The sequence below is a fragment of the Hylaeus volcanicus genome, chromosome 8 (genome assembly GCF_026283585.1).
Source record: "Hylaeus volcanicus isolate JK05 chromosome 8, UHH_iyHylVolc1.0_haploid, whole genome shotgun sequence".
In the NCBI taxonomy this organism is placed as follows: domain Eukaryota; kingdom Metazoa; phylum Arthropoda; class Insecta; order Hymenoptera; family Colletidae; genus Hylaeus; species Hylaeus volcanicus.
The window spans coordinates 2,648,900-2,666,587 of record NC_071983.1 but is presented as its reverse complement, the minus strand read 5'-3'; the positions used below and the strand labels follow the sequence as shown (position 1 = coordinate 2,666,587).

The 17,688-nt window shown below is 39.0% G+C and overlaps 2 protein-coding genes and 2 long non-coding RNA genes across 5 annotated transcripts; 3 read left to right on the top strand and 1 right to left on the bottom strand.

Moving 5' to 3' along the window:
• Nucleotides 1-205: 205 nt before the first annotated feature.
• On the top strand, nucleotides 206-2,710 carry LOC128881113 (DNA endonuclease RBBP8-like). Its single transcript, XM_054131848.1, has 6 exons — nucleotides 206-317; nucleotides 578-677; nucleotides 783-2,099; nucleotides 2,171-2,264; nucleotides 2,477-2,579; nucleotides 2,652-2,710. The coding sequence occupies exons 1-6, from the start codon at nucleotides 206-208 to the stop codon at nucleotides 2,708-2,710; spliced, it is 1,785 nt and encodes a 594-aa protein (XP_053987823.1).
• A 187-nt stretch (nucleotides 2,711-2,897) lies between these two features.
• On the bottom strand, nucleotides 2,898-17,545 carry LOC128880983 (receptor-type tyrosine-protein phosphatase N2). The gene is made up of 17 exons (XM_054131609.1): nucleotides 16,127-17,545; nucleotides 13,976-14,071; nucleotides 10,698-10,751; nucleotides 10,554-10,614; nucleotides 9,995-10,126; nucleotides 9,751-9,832; nucleotides 8,872-9,649; nucleotides 8,486-8,641; nucleotides 8,320-8,369; nucleotides 8,096-8,257; nucleotides 7,891-8,017; nucleotides 7,753-7,820; nucleotides 7,105-7,485; nucleotides 6,792-7,013; nucleotides 5,646-6,010; nucleotides 5,270-5,323; nucleotides 2,898-5,195 (listed from the first exon to the last, which is right to left on the bottom strand). The coding sequence occupies exons 2-17, from the start codon at nucleotides 14,061-14,063 to the stop codon at nucleotides 4,931-4,933; spliced, it is 3,045 nt and encodes a 1,014-aa protein (XP_053987584.1). The 5' UTR covers nucleotides 14,064-14,071; nucleotides 16,127-17,545; the 3' UTR covers nucleotides 2,898-4,930.
• LOC128880990 (uncharacterized) lies at nucleotides 10,767-13,969 on the top strand. The gene is made up of 3 exons (XR_008457961.1): nucleotides 10,767-11,198; nucleotides 11,545-11,706; nucleotides 11,830-13,969. It is a non-coding gene; the product is annotated as an uncharacterized LOC128880990 (long non-coding RNA).
• Nucleotides 14,080-16,120, top strand: LOC128880992 (uncharacterized). Of its 2 annotated transcripts, none has more exons than XR_008457963.1 (4): nucleotides 14,080-15,187; nucleotides 15,280-15,536; nucleotides 15,614-15,876; nucleotides 15,953-16,120. It is a non-coding gene; the product is annotated as an uncharacterized LOC128880992 (long non-coding RNA). The 2 variants fall into 2 exon arrangements; XR_008457962.1 differs by having other exon boundaries at nucleotides 15,265-15,536.
• Nucleotides 17,546-17,688: the final 143 nt, after the last annotated feature.

The window sequence follows — 17,688 nt, the reverse complement described above, 5'->3', positions numbered from 1 at the left end:
GTGATCACCAGTACAATGTTGTGGGAATAAATAATAAATCTTTTCCTTTATCGAATTTGTTCGTTTTTATGTTCGGTGTGATACTAATATACGCAATAAAAGAAAGAAAAAATGCAGCAAATTAATTAATGGCAAGTGAAAAGAAAGGGACGCGGTAATTGAATTGTACGAAAAAAACAAACACCTAACCTCGTCTACTTTACTGATGGCTACGTCAGATGTTCTCCAATTTACTTGTTCCGTAGAAAATGAATTTGCACGAAATGCTACCAAGAATTTCGCTGGGATGCTTGGGAAAGTATTCGAAGATTATCAAAGTAAGTACATGTCATTTTCTTTCTCTGTTGGCATACTCTGTTTTCGATTTATTTGTATATACTAATAATACTTTTATATTTATAAAATTATGTTACAATTATCAACAGTCTAAAGTTTCTAAGAAAAGTATAAGAAGAATTTTGCATGATTGAAATACGGTTTATAATATTTTCATAATCGAAAATAGTAAATGGAAATTTTAGTAAATACAATTTTATAATAAATTACTTAAAATTATTAGATATTCTTATATTTGCAGAGTTATGGAATGCATATTTAAAATTACTAAAACATTGCGAAGATGCTGGTATTAAGATTCCGTGTCAATTACTCGAGTCAGAAAGTGACAATAGCGACGTGTAAGTTTTGTCTTTATTGCTAACGCATAATTTTTATAAAATTAAATATTATTTTATATGTTTCCATATCGATCATTTGTTACTTTTTTTTGTTTTATATTTTAGTATTACATTACCTCAGCCATATGTGCGTTGCAAAGAATCACTTAACAAAGATGAAAGTCAAATGTCATTTGAAACTACAAAAACATTCACACCTCTACGTGAAAGTGTTATGAATCCATCTAATTCTGATATTATGACCAATATCGAAGATTCTATTTCAAGTGATAAATCCACTGAAGAGCAAATGGATGAAAATAGTTTATTAAGAAGTCCAATACTTGCAAAGAAACGTTGTAAATCTAAAAAGATCAGTATTACGCAGAATTATTTAATTTTAGATGATTCTGAAACAGATAGTCCATGTATAACAATGAAGGAAAACATTTCCATTTCTGCAAATGATTCTCATAAATGTACCCCCAAGGTACCTGTAGAATTTAAAGAAAACGAATGTTCGCTTACAGAGAATAATAATGATAAAATAGAATGTACACCTCTATCCAAAATGCCCAGAAAATTAGGAGTCAGTACACTGTATAATGTTAATACTACATTATTGCAAAATGGGAAGAAATTAAAACAGACGAAACTTATGTTTTTACCAAACGAGCAAAGTACAGATAATGCAATTTGCGAAAAGCGTGAACCGTTAAAGACGCTAAGACCGCATATTTCTCCCACAACCAAAAAAAATAAAACGAATGGATCAAAAGATTTTAGTGGACTCACATTGGTAGAAGAAGAAGTAATTCAAGTTAGTCCTGCTAAGCATGCAAAGTCAAATTTGAAAATGAAGAGTCTAAAATTAATGAAAAGAAGTCCTACAAAATTTATCGAAGCATGCAATACATTTAGTAAACTTAACGATGACAAGACTAGCGATACAAAGTTGCCTACAAGAAAATTAGATGAAATTAGTCTTAGTCAGTGTCCGTCACCTGCATGTGCATCCACACAAAAAGATGAACCATGTTTAATTTCAAGGTCAAATACGACTACTTCATTGTACAAAAAATCTATTGGAAATGATTGTATTCGTCCAAGTTCACTATCATCTATGACATCTGCTAATAGCGAACATTTATTTCCGCAAAGTTTTAAATATTCGTCAACACCAGTACAAGAGACTAAACAATTACAAATGACCGAAAATGGTAACCAAGTACAAAAAAGAAAATTTTCCGAGACAGTCAAACAGATAAACTACAGTAACTCTTCGGTGTACAACGACGAGACATTTTTTCTTTTAGGAGAATGCATTAAAAAAGAACCTATTTCTCAAACAGCTGAAATGCAAAACACCAAAGACAAAACATTTGAGAATACGTTGCGGGACTCTCCGCCTGCAAAAAGGAGTCTTGCAAGTAGTTTCGATATGTAAGCATTATTTTGCAAACGTCAAAATCTTAATCTTTTTTAACGAATTATTAATGTAGCTATATTTTTAGAGTACCTAAGAAAAAAGACGTCTATGTTAAACCGCCAAAAAATCAATCGGAAAGGGCAAAAATGACTGGTATCGCTTGTTGGGAATGTAAACAGGTAATATATATGTCATCATAATTTTTATTAGTAAAGAAATAATGTAAATAATTAATTGAAACATTAAATGCAATTCCCTTTTATATTAAAGCTGCATGTAGGGATTAAACTGTAAGTCGGTGTGCATTATCTATACATATACATGTATATGTATAACTTTTATTACATATTATATAAATTTTGCATGTCGTGTGTACTGATTTTATTTTTAGTATTATGCTAATCTTGGACTGCCCGAGGAAAAAATACAAGCACGGCAGAATTACTGTTCGCGGCATAGAACTATTCTTAATCAGAGAAATGATACACCCGAAGGTAATTTAATTAATAAAATTTTATCTTAATGAAATAATGTATCAATTCGATATAAGTGTTAATATTTTCCAGGATTTTGGCACCCTCTGTTTTCCGATACGTATACATCTACCATTCAAGATGGCACATAAAATACATCTTGACGTGAATTTTGTATATAAATATTAATATAGAATAAATAATTGTTAATAGATACACATACTATTATTTAACCTTATTTAATTAGGGACATACATGTATGAAATGTTCCCTATAGATATGCAAGATTTGTAATTAATAAAAAAGTAAATCCGAAAAAATGAGAACAAATGCGATGCATTCTGTTGATTTGAACATAGAGTGATTTATTTATATTATAACACATATAGTATTACACTTTGATTAACATAGTATAGATTTATATAACTATATTATTTCATTTTATATAGACTCATTCCTTTGCATAAAAATATAGAATCTGTTATATGAATCTGTGCTAAAAAAAGTATAACGAAACTTATTTTTTGGTCAAGCAAACTTTCACTTTGCGTTCACAGTATATTCGTTCGTATCAAGTAAAAGCTCGTTCAAAACTTACCAGTTCGCTCAAAGCAACTTGCAATATACAAAACGTAAATTATCACAACTAATATATTAGTATCTCTATATTTAGAGTAATTGTAAATTTTCTTATTTTAAATACTGTTTAACGTAACTCATTGGTACTTTAAATTCAATTTATGATTTGCCGTACAGAACGGAAGTAATTGTCTTACGAATCTTAATTTAATATAAAGGAAGAATTACATGGAAATATAAGACACGAACAAGAACATTAATTGACAGTAATCGTACTGCACAATGAGAAGGAAAGAACCTCGAATGGAACCTGTTTATCCTGTGGGAGGCTGGATCTACAGGACCAACAGGGCCGCAAGTTAAAGCAAAGACAACTTTTCCATTTATAATTTGCCGTATCGACGCGACAATTTTTGCAAACACGTATGCTTATATTTTCTTTTACATACCACCTAACATCATTATCACAATATAATGATTAAACATTTCGTTCGGATAGCTTGTTCGTTAACGCTTCCACATGATATTTAGGACATTAAGTTTACATTACGTGGTCATACAATAATTCATATATCACACCGATAAAACATTATTCTTATAATTTTTTTGGTAATGATGATACTTAAATATAAACGTCCATTGATATTGTGCAGCTCGATCATACTTTCCCGTACGCGTAGAAAAAAAGACTGATAAACTGTGCCTTAATGCAACCTTCCAAGTACAATTTTCTGAGTAACGTTGAATAAAATTTCATTCTCCGGAAATAACAGTCGTAGTCATGCAGTGGAAACCATACTCTTTAGAATGTTTAACAATAGTATAAAAATTCTGATTTCAATCTATAAAACTGTGACTTCGATACTCGCGTTTCTAAAATCAAAATTTTGTTTCAGTATTCTATACGAAGTCTTTCGATATTTGCCCATGAGAACGTGAGTTAAAAGTAAGCAGACATGGAAATCCGATAGATGGGAAAATTAAAAATATTCAACTTAATCAATGCGAAAGTCGACGTTGTGTACACTTGATAGAATTGACAGCAGATAAAACTATTAATTATTTTGCAATATATTTTGATATCTTTTTAAAGCTACGATAAAGCACGTTAGTGAAGTTATCTATTAGAGGAAGTAACGTAATTTCAAATTTACTTAAATGATACTTTATAAAAATGAAGGAAGGAAGAACGACATAAAGACTGAGCTACATAATCGGTGGTAAGCGTTCGGTATCGTACCAAATAATTTTAGTATCCGATAAAATTGATTACTACAAGGATTATTTTAGAGGACAATTTTACATGAATACACAGTACAAATGATTCCATTGTGAGCCAGTACTTAAAATTCCAACAGCTGCATAGCTCAGTCGTTCGAATCCGTATGCTTGTACCTGATTATTCAAGTAGGCCGTAGTCAAATGAGATACGCAATAAACGTTACAGATCGATATTGCTACTTCGAGTAATCACTCAACGATGTAATTTGTACATACTATTTGTATCGTTACGCATGGTATAAATATTTCAGCAGAATTACGTAATCAAACTCATAGATACGGTAATTTAATCTTTTCGAATAAAGCATAATCGAAGCAAAGCTCGTGTGATTTTGCTACATGTCAAACAGATTTTAAAGCAAGAAATTATGAAGAACAAATCGTTATCAATGATTTTATACTCTTAGATGATTGACTAGAAATATTTGGCCATTCTTCATTCTTCTATATAGACTGCAATTAATACTCTATCTTTGCTCGCCGCGACTGCAATTTGGAATTTAGTTCGGATCTTACTGGCCTTCTTTCGTCGAAGAGTTATTTCCCGTGAGAGATTTCTCTGTAGGAGGTGCGGGCAAAGCTTTGAGAATAGCATGCACTTCTTCAGCTACGGCCATGAGGACAAACTTGAATTGTTGTTTTGTTGCAACCATATCGGGCCTTTGATCTCTTATATGTTCTAGAGTAGCTGCGATATCAATTTCCTTGGTTCCTTTCATCATACGGTTCAATACCATGTCGATCAAACAATACGTTCCGGTACGACCGACCCCATCACTGCAAAACAATTGTGTTGAATTGTAAGTCTTGCGAATTGAACATTGAACATTTACGAAAGTAAGGATGTTTACCTGCAGTGCACAACTATGGGACACGATCTGCCTTTGTACGACTTGTTGATTTTCCTGAAAACGGTACAACGAAAAAACATTAACAATACTTGTAATTGTTTTTACCAAAAGTGGATGAGTTATTTAAGTATCTCCACTCTTTTCCCTGTGTGACGGGGAATAATAATACGCCCACAGTAATCCCTGCTTGTCGTAAGAGGCGACTAAAAGACAAAGGTAGCGTTCAAAAGAGATCAAAAAGTACCGTGGCCGGCCACCGTGAAGTTCTAAACGCATTTCTTTATGTAAAAAATAAAAGGTGTCTCCACTCCGTGTCGCGGTAACAAGTGTAGAGAACACTGTATGTATCGTACTCAAGTATTCAAAGTATATTTACCGACGGAATTCCAGGAGAGCCTTGGTCGAGTATGGCACGCCGTTTTCAGGCCAGGACAGGAAATGGAATTGCGTTACTGTTCGCGTCTCGCCGGTACGTAGATTCTTCAGGTAGAAAGAGCGCACCAAGTAGTCGTCGCACCAGAAATGCTCAGAAACGAGGTGCACCTCGTAAATGTGGTACAATTCCGATCCCTCCTCAGGCCAGTAGCGATGACACATTGCAACACCCTCCTCGGTTAATCTAGTTAGCATCACGATTACGACGCTGCCTTGTTCCCAAACAAGCTGCCAGAAATCTGCTGTCGTATGGGGCAACGGTCCTTGGGTAGCGATGTAAGCTGGATTTCGAGGATCGTGATCCGTCTAAAGAAGATAGTATTTATTTATAGAGTCGCCTATCCTATCGCGAATCTTTATGATAAGAAGCAAGTCACACGGCTTTCCAAGGTACACATAAAAGCGCATTTTGGTGACTCTTGTGCGACTCCTGAGTTTTTGCATTATGCAGGGTAGATCGAGTCTCGCAGTGAAAATGAAACTTTCTTCTATCGAGTCTCGCGCAGTCGTAGTCGAAGCCATTTTACTTGATTTCAATTACTGCATAAGTGCATACACTAGTGCACGCTTCATGTATACATATATACAATACTTAAAATTATTATTTTAAAAGAGATATAAAAACATGTGGACATAATTTCCGAAGTGAATTCAGCAGATTACTCTGATCTCTAGACAAGAAACCGAACGAAGAGTCGATGTAATGTAACGTAACGTTGAAACAATCGTGACTTGTAATTGTTCTTTTTTTTCATTTCGATACGCTGAATTTACTTTTGAAGTCATGGTCATGGCTACGGTGCAGCCTGCACGTGTTCCTCAGTCGTCATGCTTCTAGTTGTAATCAACGTTCCAACAATGCAAAATTGTCTACCGAAAAAGCGTTCTTGGAGAAAGCATTGCCGCGTCGGCGTCGTTAAACTGTAAATGTTAACGGATTCTACATGCTCGTCGTGTGACTTACCGATTTCTATTTTCGGTTCCGTTTCAACGAATTTACAATAAAAACGTATTATTGCGTGAGCTATACACATGACGTGAGTGTCTTTTGAAAAGAAAATTGCGTACGAGCTGGAGAGATACTTACGATCGTGGAGGCGTTAATATAGTCAGAATTATTGGCGTTAGCGAGATCGTTCAATATCACCCGGGAATGATCGTAAGGAAGCGGCGCGCCAGGACGATTGCGTTTAATGTTCGTCTCGCTTTCGGCGATTTCGGCGGAGCAAGGATCCGCTTCGTACGCGCACAACGCTGTCCATTCTTCGTCCAATCGATCTTTATTTTTCAAGTGATCCTCCATATAGCTCTGGACAAATATATATATATATATAAATATTATAAGCATCGAAGAGAGTGATATCGAAGGATTACGCATTGATCTGTCCAAGTCGACTTACAAGAACCATTTTTCCAGTTGATATGTCCATATTCGAAAGAGCTGCTTCCTCTCCCCACGATGACGTGCTAGAACGATTCGAAGGCAAATTATTCGATTCACTTTCGCGACTCAAGTTGGTGATACGCGGCGATTCCGGTTTATCCGTCGGCTGCTTTGCTTGCATCCTCGCTCTGCACAAGTCCTGATAGTCCTTGGAAGCTTCTGGATCGGGAGTAGACAATCCTGCCAGCTTGGCTCGAGACTTGGCGTGACGACGGGCAATTATCAACGTCACCGCTGCAGCTGCAGCTGCCGCTGCAACCCCTGCAGCCACAACTGCACCAAACATGCTCGAACTCATTTCAGTTCTGGCCACTTCTAACGTTGCAGGTAATTTAGCCTTAAATCAAAGTAAACTATTAATATCCGTTTAACGTATCAGTTTGATCGTAAAATGATTGCAACACGTTGCTCAAACCAATTGTATCGTACAAGATAATATAAATACCGTGTCGTTTAATTCGGTAACATTTCTACGTTTCATATTAAGCGAAGAACATACATGTATGTATGTAAGTTGACGATTTTTTAATCATTTTGAACAGCATATGTTGCGATTAAATCATGCTTTTAAATGTTCATGTTTTAAATATCTTTTAAGATGAACCTTGTCACCTATGCCTGCACGAATCACTTCAACACCCAGAGTTTCCTGCAACTTGCCACGTATATCATCTGAGAAGGTAACATTTAAATTATTTCATTTGATTATCGTGTATGCACAGTACAGAGTAAAATTACGCACCTATGTTGTCGACCACATCGGTAGCGTTATAATTTTTATTATTTTTCACGACTTTGAATGTTACTTCCGCGCGACCAACTCGAATATCTTTCAATGTTCCCGCTGAGAGTCCTAGTAGCGTACCCACCTGTGCATCGAACACGCGTTTCTATCTGTTGTTATGTTCTCGGATGAATATCATACTTGCGTTTATTCCGAATGTTACCTTTGTGACTACATGTTCGCCTTCGGACCACGTATGAAAGGGTTGACGAAACTCCATGTAAACGTGATCTAAATCGACGTTGTTGTACGATCTTGGAGAACTATCCACTTCAAGTTCAGTTCCTATTTCCTTTTTTACAAATGGACCCAGCAGTACTTCGTTCTACAAAGTGTTTATATTTAAATTAATTGTTCTTCGTTTTATCCCTTGTACGCGTCACTTACATTTTCCTCGGATTCGTTCGAGTAAGAACCTTCCTGTTCGTTATCCGCAGCTGCAATTGCGTAGAGTTAGAGGGTGAGATTATTAAAAATTATAATAAATCGTGCGTCCAATCCTCTAATTTTTTAGCGGTATTCTCGATTGGAACACGTTGCTACAAATATTTACCGGATGGGGATGGAGTTTTGAACGCGTAGTTGTTCGTCGAGAAAGGTGGTCCTGGTTTCTTAACATCCAAGCGTTCCCGTCTCTTGAAGCCAGCTAATTCTTGGCTCCAGAGTAATTCGCTTAGGTCGTCGCCGAACAGAGTGTCGTACGTGCTCTCTACAAACCATTTCCATTAATTTTCGTATACCTTTAACTACTACTTGGTGACAACGTAACACACGAGGCGAGTTTGCAAAGTACCGGGACTAAGTTTATTGAATTTATGAGTCTGCTAGTGCACTCGCCATCACAAAATTTATCCTTGAAAACTAAGAATCTACAAATCATTCGAAAACCATCCCGATACTTTTCGTCCACACCTCGTACAAAGGTGTTTAAAACTTTACCATCTATATCAGCGTCAGATTTATCATCGATCGTTTGGACGAGACCTCCTTCCGTATACATAGCGTTCTCCAACGAAGAGGTGTCCTTTTGTGGTAATTCGATTTGGTCGGTAGCGTCGTCGTAGTAATCGATCTCGTAATCGTCATTCTGAGAATTACGTTTCGCATTGTCCAGCAGAAATTCATCTTTGTCCAAAAGCTCGGTGAATTTCCTCGGATGCTTGTACTTCCTGGAGAATGCCTTCTCGTATTCGACGTCCAGGTCCTCCGATTCCTTAGCGGAATCACCGTTGGGTGGTTTCTCGTTTATTAGAAACTCCAACTCGTTGACGGGTAGGTTGTCTAACGTGCTTGGATCCCTGTCGTCCGTGGCCTTGGGTTCAACGTCCTGGTTTAAAACGTTTTTTATCGTCTCGAGGACATCGTCGTTGTAGTCTCGCGTATCGTAAGGTTGTCGCCTGGTTCGATAGAGCCTTTCTTCGATCCCGTCGAAGGTCGAGGGCTTCTTCCTCAATTTGTTCTCGCGCGAGTCGTAATCCTGCTCGTTGGTTAAAGACGCGTATTCGTTGTAAGGATTCGAAGCGTAGCTCGGTTTGTAGAATCGTGATGTGGATTCCTTCGGTTGTTCGTCGTACGCTGATCGCGAGAGTTGGTCGTTGTAGAACCTGTCGCGGACGTACTGGTTTTGAGTCCCGGGAGGATAGTAGAGCTCTTTGGCGAATTGATTTCCGGAGTTGCCATTGTTGGGCGTGAATTTCACTATGGCTATTGTTGGTACCTTGAAACGGGAGTTTGATTGGCATTATTACTGTGTAAATGGAGCCTTATTTGAACGATCATTATTTATTGATATCATTGTAGCAAGGATGGATAGCTTACTCTAGCCTGGTCGAACACGTTGTCGTTCTCGTGACGCGTACGTTGCATGAGATGCTGGCACAGCCTAAGATCGTAATTTTCTCTGAAATGTGCGGACATGGTGTTAATTACGTTAATCTAGCGATAACAGATATACTCGAGACGATTAGGGTAAATAATACACCCTGTATGGTGTTTAATATCGTATACAATTCTCGTGAGAGAGGATGTTACGAGTACCAAGCGTATGAAAAATTCATCGTACCCGTGACGTAAATTGTATAAGGATGTTTTCATAATACATTGCGTGTAGGGATCCGACCACTTGTATCCATCGGTTTCCAGCCTCTCTAACTGTAGTCTTAGCAGCTCCAATTCATCAACGTTGAAGTCATACCTGTTACAAGGTAAACATCGTGAGACTCGTTTATAAATTAACAATCGCGTTACGATCAGTTACGATACTCTGGGAAGTAGAGAACTTTACGCTTCGCTTTGAACGAGGTTGAAGTAGTAAGGCCATTTTATGGTCAGACAGTAAAGCTAACAATAAGGTAGCGCACAGTCGTAAAGGATGGCGTTAAATACCGATCCTCCTCGTTCGAAACAATTCGACAATTACAATACTACCGTTAACCGCTACTGAATCATGGTCGATGATAGTAATGCCGTTTAATAGCGGCGAAAGCTATTCAATTTTCAAACGTGCCGTCGCTAATCGCGGCGTCTGGCCAGAGACGGGCGATACTACTTGGAAATTCTTGTCTCGCAGTGTTAGGTCGATTAAAGTGCTCTACCTTTCCATCGCCGATAGCGATACTCACCGATAGTAATCTTCGTCGTTCAGATCAACGTACAGAGGCAAACATTTACCGAATGCCAGGTCTGAAATAGTAAACGATAAATCGCATTTCATTCCTCTTGATTAGAGATTGGTATCTTGATTATAAAGCGTATTATATCGTTACCGTTGTAGCAAGTTTCCGTCTGGGGATTGCAGAGATTTTTGCTGAACAAACACCCTGAAACACGTTGAAATAATGGCTATTCGAAAAAGTTCGTGGCGTTTTGCCGCTAGATGGATTTAATATGTATATCTTTGTTCGCACATAACCTATTGGGACACGCTAAATGCCATTTGAAAGGATAGAAGGAACAGGTATTAAATTTCTTTATTGATTTAACAGTGATAACATTTTGAACATGGAGATAAATAATGAGAAAATTTGCTACATTTTACAGTATGTCACTTCGATCAAGGCGAAAACAGGTATCAAGAAATTTGATTCCAATAGGTTATGTGTAAACAAAGATATACAATGTTAAATGCCCTCTGGGACTGTACCCGAGCTAGAGGGGGGCCAGCGGGGCCCAAGAGATGAGAAGTAAGAGATACTGCAAACAGTGTTAAAATAATGCAGGAGTCGTGTAAAACGATGATAAGAAGAATGGAAATAAGCTAGTAATAAGTAAGCAGTAGTGTAATAACTTTGTATAATAAGTTACGCACTTTAAATAATCGAACGAACGAACCAACGAACGATATCTACGATCCATCTAACGGCAAAACGTCACGAACTTTTTCGAACATTATATTCATACATAACGAATAGAATTATTAGAGAATTTGGCGAAAGAGTTAAATTATCTCGATCATTGTCGTAGTAAAGATGTTTAATAGCGAAATAAATGGTCTCGTTATTTCTGCGATATTGCGTAGAAAGTTTCTACTAGAAACACGATTTCGAAGTGTGTCGTTGAGACAAGGAACGGGACTGAAATTTCCTCCGTTGATAAGATTTCGTTTCTCTTCAGGTGTTGGAATGGGTAAACGGTGTTTCATTTCCTTTGACCTTCGGTTGAAAATTGACCGTCTCTGTAAATGTCGTCGCGTCAACTATGATGGCGCCAGATTCTACGTTCAGATAAATACTTTGGTACTTGGACGATATTCGCTGCAAACGAAATTAGTCGCAGGTACGCGACGTGTACTATCTCGAGAAATTAATTACTTCGGAGTAAAGCATAATGTTACGATATACACGTATACTCCGTTAGACCTTACGAGCAATTTATAATCGAATTCTCGCTACTTTTCAGGTTCGAAGATTGTACGGGTGTTTATTTCTCTCTGAATCGCGTCCCGAAAAGGCAAGGACTTTCTATCGAACTGTGTCGCGAGCTCTGGAAAGGATAAGAACCGCTGATCCAAGATTAAAAGGAGTACAAGACAACTCGAGGGCGACGGATGGGAACAAATCCAGGGTGAAAGAGAACTCGGTCTGTAAAGGCGGTGGCTGCGTGGGATGTACAGCTCGATAATCGTTGAGCAGTCATGGGCGAGAATCAAACGCGTGTTCCGCCTGTTGTTTGCTCGTTCGTTACCCAAGAATCCGTCGACTTCCAAGGTCACCGCCAGGAAGAAGCATCGCGAATGGTTAGCCGCGATTAATTATAAACGTATGACCATTCTTTGCAATTAATCTCTTGGTATCCATTCTATCCATTGTAAAGCTTGTTTTCCCTAGGTTTTTTTCAAATAAAACTTTATTCGTTCCCGGCCCGGCTATGAAGAAGATCCGGCTTGATCCAGCTCGTAGGCCACGAGGGCTATGAAATCCTGGAGAAGCATTTCGTTCCAGGTGCAACGAAGAGTATCGGAAATGATGATAGGAAATCGATGGCGACTTTGAATTTTCAATGAACGCATCCGCTCGACGGGAAAAGAGATATCGGAGGAACGATTGCCACTCGAGGCGAATCCATCGTAGCGACTTTTTTCTTTTCTCTTCTTGTTCGCTAAGCGAAAAGAATTCGTAGATGATAGGTTACCTTTCCATTTCCAAGGAACTCTGGGAAAATGTATTCGACTTGGCGAGAATTGTTCACGTGCACCGCGTTATTATCTTCAACGAAGAAACACAATGTTTATCGAACGAGTAACGATTCGGAGCATGATTTACGCGGAAGCAAGAAGTAAAATAGTAGATTCGAGTTTGCTTCTTTCGCGAACGCGTTGATCGATAATCGCGCGTTGCACGCACGTAGACCAACTACGAAAGTTCAGGATTAATTTTTAAGATAATTTCGCATGACAGGGAACGTTTGCCCGGACGATCAATCTTTTCGTTGAGAAAAAAAGAAAATTACCATACGCGTTGTATATAGTTTTTTTCGGAGAGGGTCGTTTCCAAACCGTTCTGCCGCTTTTGAAAAATCCCCATCCAAGGATGGGAAACATGCTGACCAGAAAAATGGACTGCTCGCGAAAACATCAATCACCGCGGGGATAAAAGCGTCTCCCTGCGTTGGCATTTTTAAAGGACGGATCTAAGCGCGACGAGATCCCCCGTCCGTTATACATTTCTTAGACTTTAATTTATTCGGTTTACGTTTCCGACTCGTCCCACTTTCATACCGCCAGCTGCACTTTCGTATCAAACATTCCATAAACTATTTATAGTTGCCTTTGAACGCAATTTCGATCGAAAGCGAAACTCAACTTTCGTCTCGAACCTTTTCCCGACGAAGATGTTCGAGATTCTCTTGTCCTTTATTTTGCCCGTCTTTGAAGCGTACAAGGTCCACGTTTTACACTTTACGCTACGAGTGTAGAAATGTTTTTCTTAAATCGAAAAGATACTTTTATCGTCAATGAAACTTGCGCGCCTATTAACTCTTTGCACTCGAGAGGTAACTGTCAGTCACCATTAGGTTTCACGCAGCAGGTCTACGATACGTAATGTTTCTTTAGGTTTAATTTCTATAAAATGATTGTCGACGAGGTAAAGGTGACCTTATTCTCAAATCTAGATAGCTTACTGTTAGAATTCATAGCAATAGAATGCTAAGAAACATCTCGAGTTGCTGGCAGATACCAGAAAAAAAGGCCTCGAGTGTAAATGTTTAACACGTTCACGCCGGCGTGTTCCACCGGTGGCTCGAGCTCGCGTGTCTATCAGACGGCGTGCACCGTTCCACCGAACCCCGAGAAACAAAAATAACAGCGCCGGCGTGAATGTGTTAAACATCATACGAAGTCTACCGCAGAGAACACTACTTACTCGTGTAAATAGTAGAAATCGGTGTTTACATAAAGTAAGGGGACGCGTTCTAAAAGCTCTTTTGTCTTATTCTAGATTCCGAGGACGTTCGAGGATCTATAAAGCGATTCCGAGACTCCCGTACGGATCCAGTGGGCAAGTTCTTTATTCCCACTGACGAAACGAACGTGAATTGTACTCACCGACATGACCGTCGCCCAGAATAACGTGATGGAGGATAAAGAGCACCAGCAGCTCCAAGCCTCCGCGCCACCACCGTTTACGGCCCATAGATGTTCCTGTAATTGTTCGTCTAATTTATGTTTCGATAAAGAAACACATCGAATCCAATCTACTTCCGCCAGCGATCGCTAACATCCCCTTTCAAGTGGGAAACGAAGAGTGAAGTTGGAACGTAGACAAATTAGATTAGAGAATCGCATGGAAAATGTTTCCCCCAAGTTCGCGGCTCTCGCAGGTATTCCCGTTAATCGAGTTCCCGTAGCGCTTAGAAACGATCGGTTCTAAGGTATTTTTAGTCGCAAAATTTCAACGACGATTGGGGAGATATACAGGATGGAGGATTTAATGTAATTACTACTCTGCGGATTTTTGTGCATTTATAGATAATCTGAACGCGCAAGAAACTATAGAATGGACACAGTAACGCATAATGCTTGCAAAGTAAAGTAAATTCCTATTTAGGTTCAGTTTTTGTAGGCACGTTTACAAAGATTTTATTTTTGATAATGTCGAGCACATTAATATTTGATTCGATTTAATTATTTAATGATTTGTTTTCCATTCGGAGTGGAATAATCGTTTGTACGTATATCGGGAAAGTTTATTTGAAAATATAATAATTGGAGAGCCACTCGAGTGGCTTCGCCGATCAAGGCATGCCACTCGATGTAATTCGAACATCCGATAAGAATATTACCGTAGAGTATTTTCTTCGTGCTCGACATTTTGTAATTACTAGACCGCGGATCATTATGCAAAATAAAATCTTTGTAAACGTGCCTACAAAAACTGAACTTAAATAAGAATTTATTTTACTCTGCAAGGATTATAATATGAACTTTACTTTCAATATTGCACGTTCAGATTTTCTATAAATGCACAAAAATCCGCAGTTTAGTAATCACATTAAAGTAATTGGAGAGAAAATAATTGGAGAGTTGCTTTCAACGATCGGTTACCCATTACTCGAGTATCCTACTCGCCACTATCGTTACGCTATACGATTTACTCTTGCCAATGGAACGATCGCACAGTCCACGACAACGCTTTGCCAGCTGTTCCAACTATTCTTCTTTATATCAAGTACCTCGTCGCTATAATTGAGTCTAGACCGCTGATTTTTACGCATTTATAGGGAATTTGAATGCGCAAGAAATTAAACAATACACAGAGTAAGTAATAATATAAGAAATATTGAAAGTAAATTTTGTATTACAATAGTTGCAGAGTAAAATAAATTTCTATTTAGATTCAATTTCCTTAGGTACATTTGCAAAGAATTGTTGCATAAAGATCCGTAGTCTTAATAATAACAAACGAGATTATCGCGAGGCTACCTCGAGTAGTAATTCAATCAAACTTTCGAGGGCTGCAACAGCTACGCGCTTTAAAGGGCGCGGTACACGACACCGTTTGCCTAACTATATAAACTCCAAAACTTGCCCCATCGTTACGAATATCTGTGGCTAAGAGGCGAACTGTATTAAATCAAAATTTTTGAAACTTTGGACAAATAGAAAGGTACGTAACGAATATCGTAACATTTTTGCTGCTTAAAACACTGGATTTCCTTGACGTAGTTTTCTTTCAAAGTACAGGCATTCGAAAGACAAGCAACCTGCCCCATTCCCCAGCCCCGTGGGATGGAGAGAACATAGAAAAGTCCAACAATCTGGAACCTATTTCCTCTTATCTTGGCGTGTTCACGCCTCTAGCAGTATCTTGGACGACTATCCCTTTATCGAACACGATGAAACAACCAACTATCGTTTAATTCGAAAGAGTATCAAGTCTCACATGGCCTCCACTATACTCATCCGTTTGTTGCAAAGATTTCCTCGACTCCAAACATCTCCCCGAGGTAATTTCAAAATGACTTACACGTTATTATACATATGTATATGCAAATATATTCTACGCCTTTACTCTGCCCACAGCAATCGCGGAACGGAGCACCGGAAAGCACGTCAAGTTACATTCGGTCAAGATTCGAAGCATCAGGTTGTAGTCACGTTCACCCCCTCTCTCCCTCTCGCTCTATCCTAGGAACCTGCGTGGTGGTTCGTCGCGCCTCTCCAACGAAAACGCCAACAGACCGAGTCTCGGCTTACCTGGGCGTGACACGTTCGATCTGCTTCGATTTCAATACATCCTGCCCTCGATGTCACCGAATGGCCCGCAACGGCTTTGTCTGTTCGGGTTTGTACGCTCGCTCGCGGCTGACTTTTAGACCATGTCCCTCCGTAAGCGTCCCGTTGTACCGCACCAGTGCCACCGACTGAGTCCGAGCACCGAGTACTCTTCCACGGGCAGAAACCAAGGCGGAGGGCATGCGTTGGCTTTGGAATCGATTGCGCCGCGCCGCGCACATGCCGGGTGCCAGGCGACGAAAGACGGTGAATAGCGATGGGACCAATACCCTCGTGATACCGAGACCTTGAAACGGCCAGTTTTCTCGGGACTGTGAAATATGGTGCGAAATGTCGCTATATCATCCGGCCGCGATTCGTATTTCCACGATTGCGCCAGCTGCAATGCCCGGTGTATCGCATTTGTTGTAACATTGCAGCGTGCGAGAATGCGTAGGTAGATCTGAAATGATAATTAGCCAGCAACGCGACAACGCGATAGTAGCGACGGTCAAAGTTCAAACGCTGTCGAGTATCTTATACTCCGGATCCGAACGGCAGATTTCAAAGATGCCTAGCTACCAAAAAATAAAAAACATGATTTTTCTTCGGTGATATACATAGGTGTAAACCGCGTGCCATACACTGTTACTACCAGCGCGCACTGCATTGCAAATAGTAAGAATAGCGTCGCCGTGATATTGTAAACAAGCGCACGAATCAATCCGAAATGCTTTCAAGTATTGTATGAACGTATAATCGTAAGCTGCGGTATCAAAATAAACGTTAGGACGAATTGTTTAGGTATCGAACACTCGCAAGTAAAGGATCGATCCCATCGCTAGAGGGGAACGCGGAAGACGCGGAGAGGGAACGAAATAATACCACCTACAATAATAGAGAAACACCCGGAGCCCCTCGTGGATCCCGTTATCAACAGGACGATATTATTGTCGTACCCTATCTCGTCAGGGATTACGAACCTCGAACTCGAATCCCTCGATTTGCAATGGCTTTCTTTTTAAGGATAATGTTGATTTGCGTCGAGCGTTTGTAAACCAACAAACGGCTCCGCTCTTTCTCTGTCATTCTTTGCGACAAATATCCTACTCCTGCGTCAAGCACCTGTTGTTCGCGAATTACTAGTACATAGCGGCGACGCTTCCCATAGTCTCCATTAAAGAGGACAATAGCTGATATGTACTTTTATCTGTTTCTGCTTCTTAGTCTTCGACCAACTGAATGTACTGGTATTTAAAAAGTCATAAACGAAAGTATTATAATGTTTAATAAGTATAAGTTTCTATTATTTAAAGTGCACTGCGAGCAATGCTCTGAATTTAGTCCAAGTATCGATTAGGAAACACTTGTTGCAAGGATACGAAACGAAGAATTCTGGTCCATATTTTTTTAAATATAGTTTTTAATATAATATTAATAAAATTTTCTAGAAGAATGACATCATGTACAGCTTCGTGGAAATTTTCCCTTTAATTCGCCTCCATTTCCTAATAAATTTCCCATCAGCTTTCTTTCATTTCCTA